At 60.6% G+C, this 16272-nt stretch overlaps 1 protein-coding gene across 8 annotated transcripts in view; it reads right to left on the minus strand.

Moving 5' to 3' along the window:
• Window positions 1-15826, minus strand: part of TPM2 (tropomyosin 2) — a 29360-nt gene extending 13534 nt beyond the window's left edge. For 4 of the 8 annotated variants that reach the window (XM_050943689.1, XM_050943686.1, XM_050943690.1 and 1 more), the window contains exons 1-2: window positions 15639-15826; window positions 14137-14262 (exon numbers count right to left, since the gene is read on the minus strand). In XM_050943689.1, coding sequence (XP_050799646.1) covers window positions 14137-14262; window positions 15639-15752 — 240 coding nt within the window. In that variant the 5' untranslated portion in view covers window positions 15753-15826. Of the gene's footprint in view, window positions 1-6072; window positions 6428-14136; window positions 14263-15638 lie in introns of those variants that run through there. The other 4 variants (XM_050943693.1, XM_050943692.1, XM_050943691.1 and 1 more) reach the window with 3 other exon arrangements.
• Between the last annotated feature and the right edge of the window lie 446 nt (window positions 15827-16272).

The raw sequence follows: 16272 nt of genomic DNA on the forward strand, positions 1-16272 counted from the left end.
CAGGCCCTGCCAGCACGGGCTGTCCCGGGCTCGGGGCCGGCTCCCCGCTGCAGTGCGGACACAGCCCAGGAGCCCTGCACACTCCCCTCCGAGCCAGAGCCCAGCCCGGTCAGTCCTGGCTGACCCCGGCGAGTAGGGCGACCAGATGTCCCAATTTTATAGGGACAGTCCTGATTTTTGGGTCTTTTTCTTATATAGGCTCCTATTACCTCCCACCCCCGTCCTGATTTTTCACATTTGCTGTCTGGTCACCCTACCGGCGAGGGTGGCGCGGGGCAGCGTCTGGGTTTGCAGAGCGGTGAGTAAAGGAGCAGGAATGCCCAGCACAGATTCACTCCCAAAAAGGAGATTGGAACAACTTGTGGATTTCCTGTTTACCGAAGCCAGCGAGGCTGTCCATGCGGGGTCCCCTCCCCCGCCCCGGCTCCCTACCCAGCTAGGCAGGGCGGAAGCAGCACTGGCCAGGCTGAGGAGGGGACCTCGATGCTGGGGGGCCTGTGGATACCCCCAAGACCCCAGTCACTGTTACAAGGAAAGGGAGCCACTCTGGCTGGCACCTTCTCCCAGCCCCTCCTCAGCCTGGGGGGACAGACTGGGCCAGGCCTGAGCCCTCCCTGATTTACAGTCCTCAGGGGAGGAATCCGGCAAAGTGCCTCCATGGGGCTGGCCCGCAGCCAAGGCCAGGCTGCAAGGAGCCCCAAGAGCCAGAAACCAGTGTGTTCCCAGGCTCCAAGCACCACCCCTTCCCCACAGGGCTGGGTTCCCTGGGGCGAAGGGAATGGGGGTAGGCGAGCCAGGGCAGAGGACACTGGGGAAAGGGGGGGCGGGGGGAGGGCGGGATAGAGGAAGAGACGCCAGAGAGAGCTCTTGGCAGGGGGTGTGGGGAGTGCAGGCACTTTCATGCAGCGGGAGCCGGAGCTGTGGATTGGGAGACAGACCCCCGTCGGCCCCATGTCAGCTCCCCCAGCCCCACACCAGCCTCCCATGCCATATGCCAGCTCCCCCAGCCCCACGCTAGCTCCTCCAGCCCCATACCACCCTCCCCTCCTCACAGCAGCTGACCAGCTTTCCTTTCCATTGGCAATTCTTGCATTGCTCCTGCTCTCGCAGGCCTGACCTCAGTCCCGGAAATGCCTCCAGCGGGTGCAGCAGTCCCCAAGGGCTGAACTCTCTGCGGGGTGAAAGCAGAGTGTGGCTCAGTGCTGAGAGCAGGGCCAGGGCCCTGCCCAGCCTACTCAGCACCCGGCAGGGCACAGGCCACCAGGCACCCTCACCCCAGCATTGTCTGGCTAATGAGTGCCCTGCCCAGGAGGTTGGGATCTGTGCACCGGGCCCCAGAAAGCAGATCACACAGAACAGCGGTGAGCCTGCAGAGCTAGGGACACCCCCTCATGCCATCATGACCCTGCTCTACATCCCCTTTCCTGACCTCCCACACCCGTGGGAAACCCCCCTCCCCCAGGCAGGGGTGCCAGAACTAGGGCTGGGAGGGCTGCACCCCCGGCTTGAAGTGGTTGCCATCCGTACAGGATTAAAGTTTGGTCCAATGGCTCTCAGCACCCACATGATGCAAAGCATTTCAGCAGCCCTGCCCTCAGGGACGGACAAACCCTCCAGGACCCTTGCCCCCTCCCCAGTCACAGTCAGACCCAGACCTGCCCTTCGCTGGATGTAATTCCGCAGTGCCATCTCCTCCCAGGCCAGACACCAAGGCAGCAGGGAAAGGGGCTGAGCTTGGCTTTCGAAGGGACTTTGGGCAGAAGGCCCCAGGAAGCACACATTGGGCTGCTCTCCTCCCCCAACCCTCACCCCATGGAGCACTGTGCTGCCATGCCGGGGTGCGGGCTGGGTTCACTGGCTCCATATCATGCCACAAGGGCTGGGAGAGCTCCCAAGGAACCATCCCTCCCAGGCACAAAGCACAGCAGTGATGGGATTCCAGTGGGGTCTCCCCAGCACCAGCAGAAGGCGTTAGCCAGGCTGCAGAAAGCTGCCTCACCCCACAGGGCCTGCAATAATGTCCTTGGCCTATGTTGGTTACAGAGATGTGGGGGTGGGCAGAGCCCCCTTCTCCTGGCTGGGGCCCCCTTCCCCTCCGGCCATGCTCTCTCCCCAACAGGCCAGGGTTTCCCTGCAGCCTGGTCAGTAGAGCAGAGGAAGCTGGGAATGGGGCAGGGCTTAGCACACACTAGTAGGGAGATCAGAGGTGACAACCCCCGGCCCCCCCACCACCTGGCCAGGTTCAGCCCTTGGGACATGCAAGCCAGGACCTGGCCCTTCCACAGTGAGGTCTCAGGTCCCTTCCCTCCTGGAGTCAGGGCAGGAAGCCACGCAGCGCAACTGCTCTATGGAGAGTTTCCGCTGGTTCCTGGACCTCAGCCAGGCCCAGCGCTGGAGTGACCGGCCTGGCTCTCTCGTGGAGATCAGGTTACTGGGCAGGGTGGCCCGGCTTTCCCTGCAGCCAATGAGCACCAAAGAGTGAGCGGGACTGGGGCTGTGGGAACAATAGGAAAGCTCCCTGCAGGGCGCCCTGCCCAGGAAGCTCCTGGCAGAGTCTGCTCCACCCAGCCTCAGGTACACGCTCCAGCCAGAAACAGGAGCGCTTGGGCCTGCTAGTGCCACCCCAGGCAAACAGCCTGTAGCCCAGCCGCACCCAGCCAGGGAATGCCCTCCCCTGCCCAGGCTGAAATCCTCCTAGAGTCAGATTGGATCAGCAAGGCCCAGTCCTGCATGTGAAGTTCCCAGGGGGGCGCTGCCCGAGATACTCATAATCCACCTATTGGGCTCTCTCTGCCTGAGATACCCACGTATAGGGCTTTCTCCTCTCTTCCTCGTGCTACTTATGGCAGAGCAGCTTTCCTGAAGAAGGCCTCTGTGGTACGGCCTGAAGCAGGCCAGACTCCTGATTAGCCAGACTTTCTCTGGGAATACAAGCTCCTCATGTGATGCTGTGGCAAAAAAGGCTACAGCAATCCCTGGATGTATAAGCAAGGGCTAGCAAAGGGAGTAGGAAGATGGCATTAGCGAGATCATTCCTGGATACCATGGCCAGTTTCGGGGGTCACACTGTGCTGACAAACGGGAAAGGTTCAGAACAAGCTACAAGGATGATGCGGGGTTAGGAAAGCTAGCCCAACAGCGAGAGACTGAAGAGGCTCAAATCGAAGAGAAAGTCAAGAGGTGACTTGACAATAGTCTACAGCTACCTAGACAGGGCAGGGCTGTCTGGTAGCACAGGGCTCCTTCACCTAGCAGACAAAGGCAGAGGGAGAGCCAGCGGCTGGAAGCTGAAACGAGACACATTCAGACTAGAACTAAGCTGCGGTTTTTAACAGTAAGGGTTCAGTGGGTGCTCTCCCCCAGACCCGCTCACTGGAAGGGACAGGCTGGAGGTGGCAATCACTGGCTGACATTCTCTGGCCTGTGCTATGAAGGGAGTGAAACTGGATGCTCATAATGGCCTCTTTGGGTCCCCACATCTCTGACTGTCTGAGGGATGGCTACACTTACAGCCGTACAGCGCTGCCGCGGGAGCGCTCCCGCAGCAGTGCTTTGAACTGCAAGTGAGGTTGCAGCGGCAGTGCTGGGCGAGAGCTCTCCCAGCGCTGCAGGTACTCCACCTCCCCGTGGGTATTAGCTTACAGCGCTGGGAGCCGTGCTCCCAGTGCTGGGCAGCGTTTACACTGGCGCTTTGCAGCACTGTAACTTGCTGCGCTCAGGGGCTGTTTTTTCACACCCGAGTGAGAAAGTTGCATCGCTGTTAAGCACCAGTGTAGCCAAGGCCTGAGTCTAACCCCTCTCCTGGCAGGCAGCCCTCCTGTCCCCAGCAGTGGGGATACCATGGAAAGTATTTGAGGCACCTGTCACTCTGGCATCCAGGTGCACATTACAAATGGAGCACCTTTTCCGCACACGCCCTGCAGCACTCAGCTGCTACCCTTACAGGGTGGGGCTAGGGAGAGAGCTCCCGGGTCCTCCGGCCAGCAGAGGCCTGGACACCTGTGTCTCACAGTCTGCTCTGGAAGCGACTAGGCTTGGCCAGACATATTTCCAGTGGTGAGAATCCCAGAGGCAAGGACAACACCCTGAGAATGGCCGACACCCCTCCTGCAAGTCCCACCCTGGGGACAGGCAGCCTGAGTTTTCCTGCTGAACACAGGTGGCCTATGGCAGAGAGGGGGCCTCTGAGATCACTGGGGCCTAGGCCAGCTGTTTTTGGATCCCTGGGGGGGTCTTTCTGAGCAGAACCAGTTGCAAGCTACCCCTTCCCCCAGGGCTTGTCCCTACAGCTGAGTCTGCAGCACTGAGGAGGCGGTGGAGTCGAAGGCTGCTGGGAGAACCTGCAGGGGCAGCTGATCTGCCCATTGCTGTGAAGGGACAGAGCTGGCAACCAAGCCTAATGCCATTCCCAGGGACGAGGCCTAACTGATCTGGGTTAAGCACAGGGCCGTGGATGGGATCACGTGCTGCTGGAACTGGTCGACTCCCACCCGACTCAGGGCTGGATCAGGTAGTTACATCAGCATCGTGGGACGGCTTCCCAGGCCAGATCCAGCCCAACAGGCTGTCAGAGCTGCCTGCCCCTTTCCTCCCTTAGGCAGCCCAGCACTGCCCACTGCCTGTCCCCACCCCACAGCGTAATGAGCCAGCTCACAGGGCCTCTCAAATCCCTGCTCGAGAGACTTGCTGTGACTTTGCCAGGGAGCACAGTGGGACTGTCCCTTGGGCTGTCCTGAACTCTGGGAGCCCTTCTCGGAGGAGGCAGTCAACACCGAGACCCAGTCGGGTCAGCCTGGGTTAATCAGGGTGGCACAGGTGCTGCACAGCATGGGAGAAGGCAGCTCCCTTCAGCTGTACCGCTGCTGCTGCTCCTGCACCCTCCCTACATCATTGCCAATCATCCATCCCCTACTCCTGCCAGCAATGCCTCTGGTACTTCCCCTCGCCTCCTCTGCATGAGGGCAAGGGGAAGCCACAGTGAGCCCAGAGGGAGGGAGGGAGGGATAGACGGGGACACAGCTTTGCATCCTGTGGGCCAGGACAGCAGAGGCCGCAGCTTCAGCCTGGAGCAGGAGGTGTTCCCTCCCCGACAGAGAATCCACTGCACCTCCAACCAGACCCAGAGCATGGCCACTTTTGGACTTGGGGCTCTGCGACTGACGGAGGCGCACACGTGGCTGCAAGGCCCAGGCCATGAGTCAAAGCTGCTGGAATGGGCACCCAGTCCGCCAAGATGGTCAGTTGGGGCAACCAGCAGTAGGCCTGAAACTGACACCACGGTGATGGGGACCCCAGAAGCACCCAGGGTGCAAGAAGGGCTTCATCCCTGCTGGGGGGCACTTTCCCAGCTGGGTCTGGCCACTGTCCTTCCGAGATGCAGACGCAGCCGGTAGATGGACAGAGAAACTGAGCCACACAGGGCTTGCTGAACCCACAGACAGCCACAGCCAGGTCAGGGGGCGCATGGATGGGGCTGGGCTTTCCAGAGTGCCACGAGTCTGGTGCTTGGGTCATTCTCGGCTGTTGTGCTGCCCTGGCATCACCATAGGGACAGGCACCAGATACCCACCTACTACACCACACACCTGGGACCAGCCTGCTCTGGCCCGTTACCATGGGGAAAATCCTCCTACCCCCACCTCTGTGTAACCCCCAGGCCTGAACCACCGCACCAGGCCCCATTTCCCAGCTACTTCCCAGACCCCTCCCCGCAATCCCAACCTTTCCCCAGCTGCATCCCTGACCCTGTCTGCGCCCCGCCTTCCCCAGCAGCCTACACCCTGGCCCCTCACTGGGTGCATCCCAGACCCCCAGGTGGTGGGAGGCTGGGACAGGGCCAGATGGGGTGTGAGTGCTAGGAGAAGCTCCTTAGATGGGGAGTCCAGCATCAGGCAAGCAGGGTGCAAGGTAAGCCCAGCTTGGGGTGGGGCTGACTGGGCCTGCCAGGCCCTGACATCCACGGGGAGCGGAGGGGACGTCAAACCCAGGCTGGCACCCAGGCCCCTGGGGGAGTGGGGCAGGAAGGGCATTAAGAGGACCTGGCTGGGACTTTCAAGCCCTGGACCGCCTTACCCGCTCCCTGGCCTGTCTCTCAGCATCCACCTCCCTCTGCAGATGCTCTGCACGCTCCTCTGCCTCGTCCGCCACCTGCTGCAGGCTCTGGATCTTCTTCTTCACCGCATCAATGGAGGTGCTCCCAGCCATCTTCCACCCCAGGGCACGCCCAAGGAACGAGGCCTGAGGGTGCTGCTTGGGGACCTGAGCAGGACTTGCCTGGGGCAGGGTCTGGGGCGAGCTCCAATGCAGCCTGGGTTCCAACCCACTGGGTCCTGCTGGCTGTCCCTAGCCAGCTCTGTGCTCCAGCCCAGGCTCCCCGGTCACTGGCTCTGCCGGTGACAGCTCCGCTTCAGCCCTTTGTGGGACTGCCACTCCCAAGCCAGCAGGAAGAGCTCAGGATGCGAACTCTCCCCTCCCCGCCTTCATCCCCTTTCCTGCTCCTCCTCCCCCTCTCCTGCATCTCCTCCTCAGGAAATGGAGTGTCAGGCTTGCACACTTCCCTCCTCTTAAAGAGGCAGCACCAGGCATCCAAGCTGCTTTTCCCACTGCAGCTAGGGGCTCCCCTCCCTCCCCCAGGGAACCAGCCTTCCCCCTCCCCAGGCCCAGGGAGCATTGCTGCGGTGCTCTGGGTACCTGTGTGTCCCTGGCCTGCAGAGCCCAGAGAGGAGTGCCCCAGCAGCGGCTGGCCTGTAGGGGTTTGCTCTATCTCTTTCAAGTGGGGCTCAGCAGAGAGGCCCCTTTTTGCATTGCCACTGCTGTAGCCATGGGCATGGCTTCTGGACCCTACTTCTGCGCTCCATGGAGCCAGGGGGCTGCGGAATTGGGAGGGCTCCGTCCTGCCCCTGGTGGGTCCTGCACACAACACTGAGTCCCTGGGGGGTGCAGGAAGGGGGAGCAGAGAAGTTTCCCATAAACATATGTTCATGAGTCAGGGTTTGTGACGTGTAAGAGGAACGAAGCCCAGGCGGGGGGCGGGGGGGCTGGAATGAAGGCCGAGGAGCAGAACAAGGGAGCTCCTAGCAGAAGCAGATCCTCCTTCCCCTCATGCAGGAGGCTAGCGCTAGTATCTTTCTGAAAGGTCTCTAGCTCGCCCACAAGCAAGGGGCTGAATGCAGGAGTCACCCAGTCAGATCTCTGGCCTGGAGGGTCCTCATGGGCCCTATGAAATCATTGCAGAGCCTCCCCATCCGACCAGGGGCTCTGCCCTTAGCCACGAGAGGGGCTGCTGAGACTGCAGCCCCATTGGGGTTCTCACAGACACCTCACAACCATTTCTCTGGGAGCTGTGCCCCCTTGGATGGAGCTGGCAGGCTGCAGTGTGTCCAGTCCAAGAGCCGGAGCAAGATGCATGGCTGCTCCAAACACCAGTGGAAGGGAAGGGGGTCTGGGAGTTTTAAACCCCATTTGCCCCAGGTCCCAGAACTATTTCAGCATCTCTGCACAGATTGAACAATGGCAGCAGAATCCAGCGACAGGCAGGAACCACAGGGCATGCAGGTGTGAACCATGCGACAGCCTGCTGCATGCCATGAATCCTAGAGCACAGCTGGGCCTTTAGGGTCAGCAGCCAGATATGAACGACTTGAGCTTCTGCCTGTGCTCGGAGCGCATCTCCATGGGAAAGGGTCTCCAAGCCCCAGGGTCCTGACACCATCCATCCCATTCCTGGGATCTACAAGCCCCTCAGACAGACCTGATGATTTCATGTCTGCAGCCTTGGTCTCTACTCTGCACTGGATATAAGGAATCACACACGCAACTGCCCAGTGCTCAGACACACTTGCTATCCTCATCCCTGCTTGTCTTGGAATGCAACACTGATGCTATCTGGTGTCAGGGGCTATGCCCTGGTGTCCCATGCTCTGGGACATGGTCTGATCCGTTACAAGGGGAGCCCTCAGTCCCTCCTTAATGAGCAGTGACAGACAGCAGGCAGCGCTGGCTGCACTTCACGCCTGCATTTAAAGAGCACAGCCAGCACAGGGATTCCTGGGCTCCATATGCAACAGCTGACGGACCCCAGCAGGGCCCATGTCTCCACTGCTGAGAAGTCTGTTTTCCTTGCATGGTAACTAAGGCAGGTCGGCTGTCCCGGCTGCACTGTACCCTGCCTGGGGCTGAGCTCGGCTCATTTACCTCAGGGTACAGCCACAGAGCCTTGGCTCCACTCTGGCTTTACAGCAGGCTAGCTCACGCATTGTCACCCCGGTCCTCAGCAGTGAAGGCAAGGCCTGTGCAGAGCCTAGCTGCAGCATAGCACTTTCACACCAGCCACAGGACAGGGCAGGGAGTCAAGCCCCAGCTGCCAGGAATGGGGCAGGTTCAGGGGCCAGAGAGACAGTTCTTTCAGCAGTTGCTCTGCTAAGTGGCCTCTACTCTAGCCACACCCTGGGCCGCCAGCCAGCTCCCTCCCACTGGCTCAGGGAATCACCAAATAAGAGCAAAGTCTGGACTAGGAGGTGGGCTGGGGCGGATCCTGTCACAACCTCACAGGGAGCTTTCAGGATCACAGTCCTGGAATCCAGCACTCTCCCTGCATGCCCCAGAGACGCACACCAGCCCTGCTACCCTACTTATGGGCACCCAGACCAGCTCCTGCCTCAGGAACTGGGAAGTGTGCAGCAGCTGGGTGCCTCCTACACAGCCAGTTCCACTGCAGGTTACTGGGCTCGCAGTGTTAATTACAGAGCAGGCAGGAATAATTCCCTCCACGGCCAGAGTCACTGGGTGAGGTTCCCTGGCCCATGCTATGCAGGAGGTCAGCCTACAAAACCTATGAATCAGTGCTCCCGCCCTGCACCCACAGCGCCTTCTGCTGGGAGAGGCTGGCACTGGAGAAGCCAGGCAGCCCTCCCCCCCATGGCGAGCACCCCTACACTGAGCACTGACGCACCCCACTGTTGGGATTGCAAGGACCTGTGAATCCCTGAGCCTGCCACACTTAGCGTTATGCTGGAAGCTGACACCCCTTGGCAGGCTGTGCGGGACGGGGCTCACATTAACACCCGTTAGCATGGACCCATGTTACATTAGCATGTTGCAGCCCGTCTCCAGACAGGCTTGTCAGCTCAGGCTGTGAGCCAGGGGCACGTTCCCGTTGTCCCCAGACGAGCACTAGAGAGGGTTAGTTATTTTAATGTATTTGTTGATATTTCTACAGAGAGCAGCTGCCTCTCTATCAGGGCCCAGGGAGCTGGGAGCAGCCCTGAATGGCTCAGGTGCTCCTGTCTTGCCCTGCTAGACTCACAGGAATGGAGCATCTCCCCATCTCTGGAGGCGCTGGCTCCTCTGGCTCCTGGATTCTCAGCCTGGGGTTTTATTCTCCTCCTTTCCCAGGTGCCCTCCAGCTCCTGCTGCATAGGCCTCACCAGCTCCTAGCACCGTCCTGCCCTGGGATTCACTCGCTGGCGATTAGGCAATGAGAGATCCTGGAAACAAGCTCCAGCAGCCACAGAACAGCGTCCTCCCCTGGAATGGGGCTCCCCCAGAACAGAGCTCCTCAGGGGCTCACAGAGAGACATCCTTTCAGGCAGGTTTGGTCCCTGCACTTCATTGTCCAGGGTTCTGGCCAGTCCTGCGCAGATGGTCCATCTCGAGCACCCATCACCACAGGGCCCCTCCACTCTTCAGCTCACTCCCAGCAAGTTTTTCCCAACATTTCTTTCTATTTTTCCTTTTCTGAATGGGATCCCATTCCTCCTGGTCTCTCCCCCAGGTCCCCGAGCAATTCCCCTCCCTCTTGGGAGGTCACATCTCTCAGATATGTGGAGAGAGGTCGCAGGACTCCCCCTCACCCCCATTGTCAAACTAGGTAGGTTTGTCCAGCCCCCCTCAAGCCTTTCTGTTACTCTTCACAGAGCTCCCTCCAGTTTGCCAGCACTGAGCACAATATGCCAGGGGTGGACACAAATCAGAGCCACATAACGAGGGATTCATCCGCCTGGGAGCGTGCACTGCACATCACACTGCCAACTACACTGCGAACTCCGCATCCACTCAGGCCTCTGACTTCCCCCAGGGCCATCTCCTTTCCACTGCCACCCATCTGCAGCTCAGTTGGACCCTCAGCCATTTGCACTCCACGCTAGTCCACACCACGGGGTAATCTACATGCAAATTTGCACCACTTCAGTTAAAGCAGTGCTATCCCCTCTGTGGACACTTAGGCCACATCTACAGAGAAACCCCCCACAAACCCTGCAGCGGGAAATCTCAGAGCCCTGGAGCACAGCTCTGGCTCACGGGGCTCATGCTACGGCACTCAAAATGGCAGTGTAGACGTTCCCGCTCGGCCCGAAGTTTGGGCTCTGAAACCTGGCGAGGGGGGTAGCACTCAGAGCCCAGGCTCCAGCCTCAGGGGGAACGGCTACACGTGCTGCAAGCCCCAGGACCCTGAGTCTGTAGGTCTAGGTTTGAGACGTGCTGTCGTAGGGCTTTATGTAGTGGAGACTTACTTTAAAAACTGCTCTTAATCTACACCAGGCGAACTGAAACAAACCTGTTTGGAACCAGAGTGTCTGTGCACTTGTTTCTTCACTGGCTTAACTAAATCAGCATTCAGAGAAGCACCAGGCCCCAGGCAGACCCACGTCCCAGAGGCCCCCTCCCACTTCTCCGCCAGAAGAACAACTGATTAATAGACTCCTAGAGTTTCAAGTCAGAAGGGTCCCCTGTGATCACCTAATCTGCCCCTCTGTGTAACCCAGGCCGGAGAACTGCCCTGCATTAGTTCCTATTGGAACTACAGCAGAGCAACATCGTGTCTTGATGTAAAAACTGCCAGGAATGGAGAAGCCTCCTTGACCCTAGGTCAGCTGTTCCAATGGTTAGCGACTGTCACTGTGCGCAATCTCCATCTTAGTTCTAGTCTGAACCTGTCTCATTTCAGCTGCCAGCCTTTGGGTCGGGTTAGATCTTTGTCTGCTAGAGCCGGACAAGCCCATTATCAAATATTTGTTACATGCAGGGATCAGGACACCCCATAACTTTCCCTTTAAGCTAAGCAGATTGAGCACCTGCAGGCAGGTTTTCCAGTCCTTTAATGCTGCACAGCCTGGCTCTGGCTGCCCAAAGCCCAGGGGAGCCTCTGCCAAGAGTCACCAGGGTGAACTCTAGGCTCTGAGGAAATCAATGGCAAAACTCCCATGGATTCAATGGGCCCAGGATTGAACCCCAGAACCCCAGGGCAGCTGCCTCAGGGTAAAGCGAGGCTGAGGCCAAGAGGAGCTTCTCCTTGTCTCAAGTGCCTGGCTGCAGATTTCACCTTCAGTTATGCTGGACTCCAATGCAGGGTTTGGCTCACGCTCCAAATGGAGCAGACACGTCCCAGAGCTAGAGCAGAGTAGCCAGGGCAGCCAGAGAACAGGGAGGAGGAAGCAGACTCGCTCCACATCGCCTTTACACCTGGAGCACTCGCTGAGAATGGGGCCACTAGGCCACCCCCCTGCAGCCCTCCCGGAGAACTAGCACCAGTGCCTGGACTGCACGGACTGTGCCAGCTGGTGCTGGCTTGAGTGACAGGAGGGGGTGCAGGACACTTGAGCGCTGGCATTGTAAGCTCCTCGAGGCAAGGTCCGCCTCCCTGTATGTTTACGCAGAGCCCTGCACAGTGGGGCCCTGATCCTGACTAAGGGCTCTACTGGACGATCAATACGTTTGTGGGATGGTAGGGTCCTGAACTCAACCAGGGTGTTTTGCTGCCCCGGGGAGTGGGGGAGGGGACGTATCACAGTCCCACAGTCTTGTCCTTGTCTGGACTCCCCTGTCCTTGGTGGCTACCTCAGAGATTTGACACATCTCCCCCATTTAGCTCCACAGGCCAGCTGGGATTGAATTTTTGCTCTTGATCCTAAAAAGCTTGGCCCTCCCCCCACTGGCTGTGCTCCAGATGGCTCCCTTCAGCTTCTCCTCCACTTCTCCTTTCCATAGCCAGCCCTTCTTTGATGAAAACCACCCCGGAGGATTTATTTATAGGGTGTCAAATACCCTGGGTGGCACAGTGGGTCACTACACCCCATTCCACTCCCTGGAGCAGCCGGGGGCTGCACACAGCTGTTCCTCACTGTGCCCTGCCCGGACACAACGTCTTCCCCCAGGCAGGAGCCGCTGTCTCAGGAGAGAGAGAAAACCGCTCCAGGCCTGTCCTTCTGAGGCTCCTGGAGCTCCTGGAGGAAAAGGATTTTCCCAAGCACAGCTACAACCTCCTTCCTTCCAGCCAGCCAGCCACCCTCCTGCCTCCCCCAGCCTCCCTGGCCCAGGGTTTCTTCCAGAGGCACAGACACCTGCCGTGCCTGCTCCCTCCCCTTGGCTTCCTGCTCTCCTTGGCTTTCCCAGAACAGGCTAACAAGCACCCTGGAATTTCTCTTGATGTCTGAATGTTATGGGAGGCCGATGAGCTGGTCTGTGCCCAGCAGATACCAATGGCCCATTTGAAGATACTCAATATTGGCTGGTGCAGTGACAGCTCCAGTCCTGGCAGGGCCCTATCACTACTAGAGAGGTGGGTCCAGTCCGCTGAAACAGCAGAGCTGCTCTGGGGCCTGCAGAGCTCCAGGAGTGTCTAGTGTTGTCAGCAAAGCCCTCCATCCAAGAGCAAACTCCAAACAGCTTCTCACCTCCTGCAGGTCAGAGCTCACTGCCTCGCCTCAAACTGCATCCCCTTCCCTCTCCTGACTGTGCCCTTACCTCCCTATCGCCCGCCAGGCTGTACCCCAAACTGTCTCCTCGTCCTCCGTCGCGGCCGGACTGCATCTCAACCTGTCTCCCCGTCCTCTGTCAGACTGCACCCCAACCTGTCTCCCCGTCTTCCATCGCCTTCGGACTGCACCTCAACCTATCTGCCCATCCTCCGTCGCCCACCAGACTGCACCCCAAACTGTCTCCCCATCCTTTGTCGCCACCGGACTGCACCCCAAACTGTCTCCCCGTCCTCTGTTGCCCAGACTGCACCCCAACCTGTCTCCCTGTCCTCCGTCGCTCGCCATACTGCACCCCAAACTGTCTCCCCATCCTCCATCTCCCCGTCCTCCGTCGCCACCGGACTGCACCTCAACCTGTCTCCCCGTCCTCCATCGCCGGACTGCACCTCAACCTATCTCCCCAGCCTCCGTCGCCCACCAGACTGCACCCCAACCTGTCTCCCCATCCTTTGTCGCCACCAGACTGCACCCCAAACTGTCTCCCCATCCTTTGTCGCCACCGGACTGCACCCCAAACTGTCTCCCCATCCTCTGTTGCCCAGACTGCACCCCAACCTGTCTCCCTGTCCTCCGTCGCCCGCCAGACTGCACCCCAAACTGTCTCCTCATCCTCCATCTCCCCGTCCTCCGTCGCCACCGGACTGCACCCCAAACTGTCCCCCATCCTCCATCGCCACCGGACTGCACCTCAACCTGTCTCCCCGTCCTCCATCGCCGGACTGCACCCCAACCTGTCCCCCTGTCCTCCGTTGCCCGCCAGACTGCATCCCAAACTGTCTCCTCGTCCTCCGTTGTGGCCGGACTGCACCTCAACCTGTCTCCCCGTCCTCCATCACCTTCAGACTGCACCCCAACCTGTCTCCCCGTCTTCCATCGCCTTCGGACTGCACCTCAACCTGTCTCCCCGTCCTCCATCGCCCGCCAGACTGCACCCCAACCTGTCTCCCCGTCCTCCGTCACCCTCTAGACTGCACCCCAACCTGTCTCCCCGTCCTCCATCGCCTTCGGACTGCACCTCAACCTATCTGCCCATCCTCCGTCACCCTCTAGACTGCACCCCAAACTGTCTCCCCATCCTCCGCCACCTGCCAGACTGCACCCACCCTCGCCTTCTCCCTCAACAGACTACACACCTCTTGCCCCATTCCTCCCATTGGGCTGCACCTCCCTCTCCAGGGGTCAGGCCCCTATTGTCCATTTTATAGTGTTTAGTGCAGCTTAGTGTAAGTGTCCCAAGTGATGGGATTTCGACTGCTTCCACCAGGAGAGGTTTCCCAATGAGGCTCCCACCCCTTAATCCCCCAGTGACAGGGCCCCCACCCCTCCCACATGAGATGCTTCTCCCGTCTCATGGGGAGAGGGGCTGGCAGTGGGTACGTACATCTGCTGCCTTCTTCTCCGCCTGCTCCAGCTTCTCCTGGGCCTCTTTGACGGACTCGGAGTACTTATCCACCTCATCCTCAGTGCCCTTCAGCTTCTTCTGCAGGGCCTGCTGCTCCTCCTCCAGCTGGGAAGGGAGATCAGAGCGGGGGGTTAGGGGCCCGGACAGAGGTTCGGCAGGAGCCAGGCAGCATGCTAGGTAACAGGCAAGCGGCAAGGCGAACTTGGGGGGTGTCCCAGAGCGGCTGGCCCAGGACTGGCGCAGACACAGAGCTTGGTTCCTGGAACTCGAGGCCAGCGGGACAGTGCTGGGAAGAGTCTCCAGAGATGGTGGCTCCCAGAAAAGGCTCCTTGGGCTTCCAAGGACCAGGGGAGCCCAGAGAAGCCTCTCCCCAGTCCTGGGCACAGCTGCGGGAGAGTGATGTTCTCGCCCCACATTTCTGGTGAACCCGCTGCGTGGAGGGGAGAACCCCAGTCTCAGCCTGAGATTCTGGCTCCATCCCAAGGGCCTGAACTGCTGAGACAGGCAGTGTCCAAGGGGGGGTGGAGCAGAGACAGTCCCTACCCCAGTGCCTGGATGAGCAGGGGGGGCCAGGATGCCTGTTTGCAATGAGCTCCCTACAAGTCTAGCTCCAGGAGGGGCTAACATGGTACCTGGTCAGGGGATGGAACTGGGGGTCCCTGGAATGGTCCCCAACAGTGTGCAGTGACCCCCACACTTGGTCTTCACCCTATCAATGGGAGTCTAAGGGGGAGGTGCCCTGAGGGATGGGGGTATCGGTCCTCACCCTGCTTAATCTGTCACTGGATGGGGATACTGGGCAGGGTTAATCCCAGCTGGGGGGGGGCTGGGCAGCGGGCTGCCTAGAAACTAGAGGGGCTGCTGGTGAAGGCACTGGAGGGAGGTGTCCGAGTGTGTGATGGGGGGCTTCCCTGGGACTTAGGGGGGGACCTGAGGGGTGGCTGCCTAAGGACTCAGAGAGGCTGTGCCCAGGTGTAGGGTGGGCTGGGGAGCCTGGGAACTCAGGGGAGTGTTAGGGCTGCCTGGGGACTTGGGGTGGGGGGTATGGCCAGGGTGCTGGGAGGGGCCCTGCTAAGGTTGATGCCCAGGGACTTGGGGGTTCTCTGGGGGTCCCGGATCTGCCTGGGGACTTGGAGGGCCACCGGGCAGGGAGCTTCCTGGGGACTTGGGGGGGGGTGCAAGGGGGACTGCCTGAGAACTTGGGGGGGGCGCTGGGCAGGGGGGATTCCTGGGGACTCGGGGGGGCCCTGGCAAGGGGCTTCCGGGGGGGGCGCGCAAGGGGGACTGCCTGGGAACTTGGGGGGGGGCGCTGGGCAGGGGGGATTCCTGGGGACTCGGGGGGGCCCTGGCAAGGGGCTTCCTGGGAACTGGGGGGCACCGGCAGGGGACTGCCTGGGAACTGGGGGGGAGCCGCTGGGCGGGGGGGCTTCCTGGGGACTCGCGGGGGCGCTGGCAGGGGGCTTCCTGGGGACCCCGCTCACCTGCTTGCAGCGATCCTCCGCCTGCTTCTTGTCCGCCTCCGCCTGCTCGGCGCGGTCGATCGCGTTCTCCTTGTCCAGCTTCAGCATCTGCATCTTCTTCTTGATGGCGTCCATGGCTGCGGCGCGGGGCGGAGACCGGGCTGGGAGCGGGGCTGGGAGCGGGGCCGGGCGGAGCGGGCTCTGGCGCCCGGGCGCTGCCGCCGCGCCTAAAAGCCTGGGAGGGGACGGGAGGAGCCGCGGGACCCGGACCCTCCCCCGCCGCCGCCGAGCACCTTTTAGGGACAGGCTCGCGAGCCGAGCCGCAGGGAGGGGCGGGATCGGCGAGCAGCCGCAGCACCCCGGGAGGGACCGGCCCGACCCGGCTGCGCCCCCAGGGACCCGGAACCGGAGACACCCCCCTGCGCCCGCACACCAGGGCCCCACTCCTACTGCACCCCCAGAGAGACCCCCAAGCCCACTGTGCTCCCCTGAGAGACCCCAACTCCAGAGAATCACACTGCACTCCCAGAGCCCCCACCCCATTGCTCCCCCAGGGAGAGCCCCAACCCCACTGAGTCACATTGATCTCCCCAGAGACCCCCAATCGCCCTCTCCAGAGGGACCCCCAAACACCAGAGACCCCCACCCCATTGCT

Source organism: Gopherus flavomarginatus, chromosome 3 (genome assembly GCF_025201925.1).
Source record: "Gopherus flavomarginatus isolate rGopFla2 chromosome 3, rGopFla2.mat.asm, whole genome shotgun sequence".
Classification (NCBI taxonomy): domain Eukaryota; kingdom Metazoa; phylum Chordata; order Testudines; family Testudinidae; genus Gopherus; species Gopherus flavomarginatus.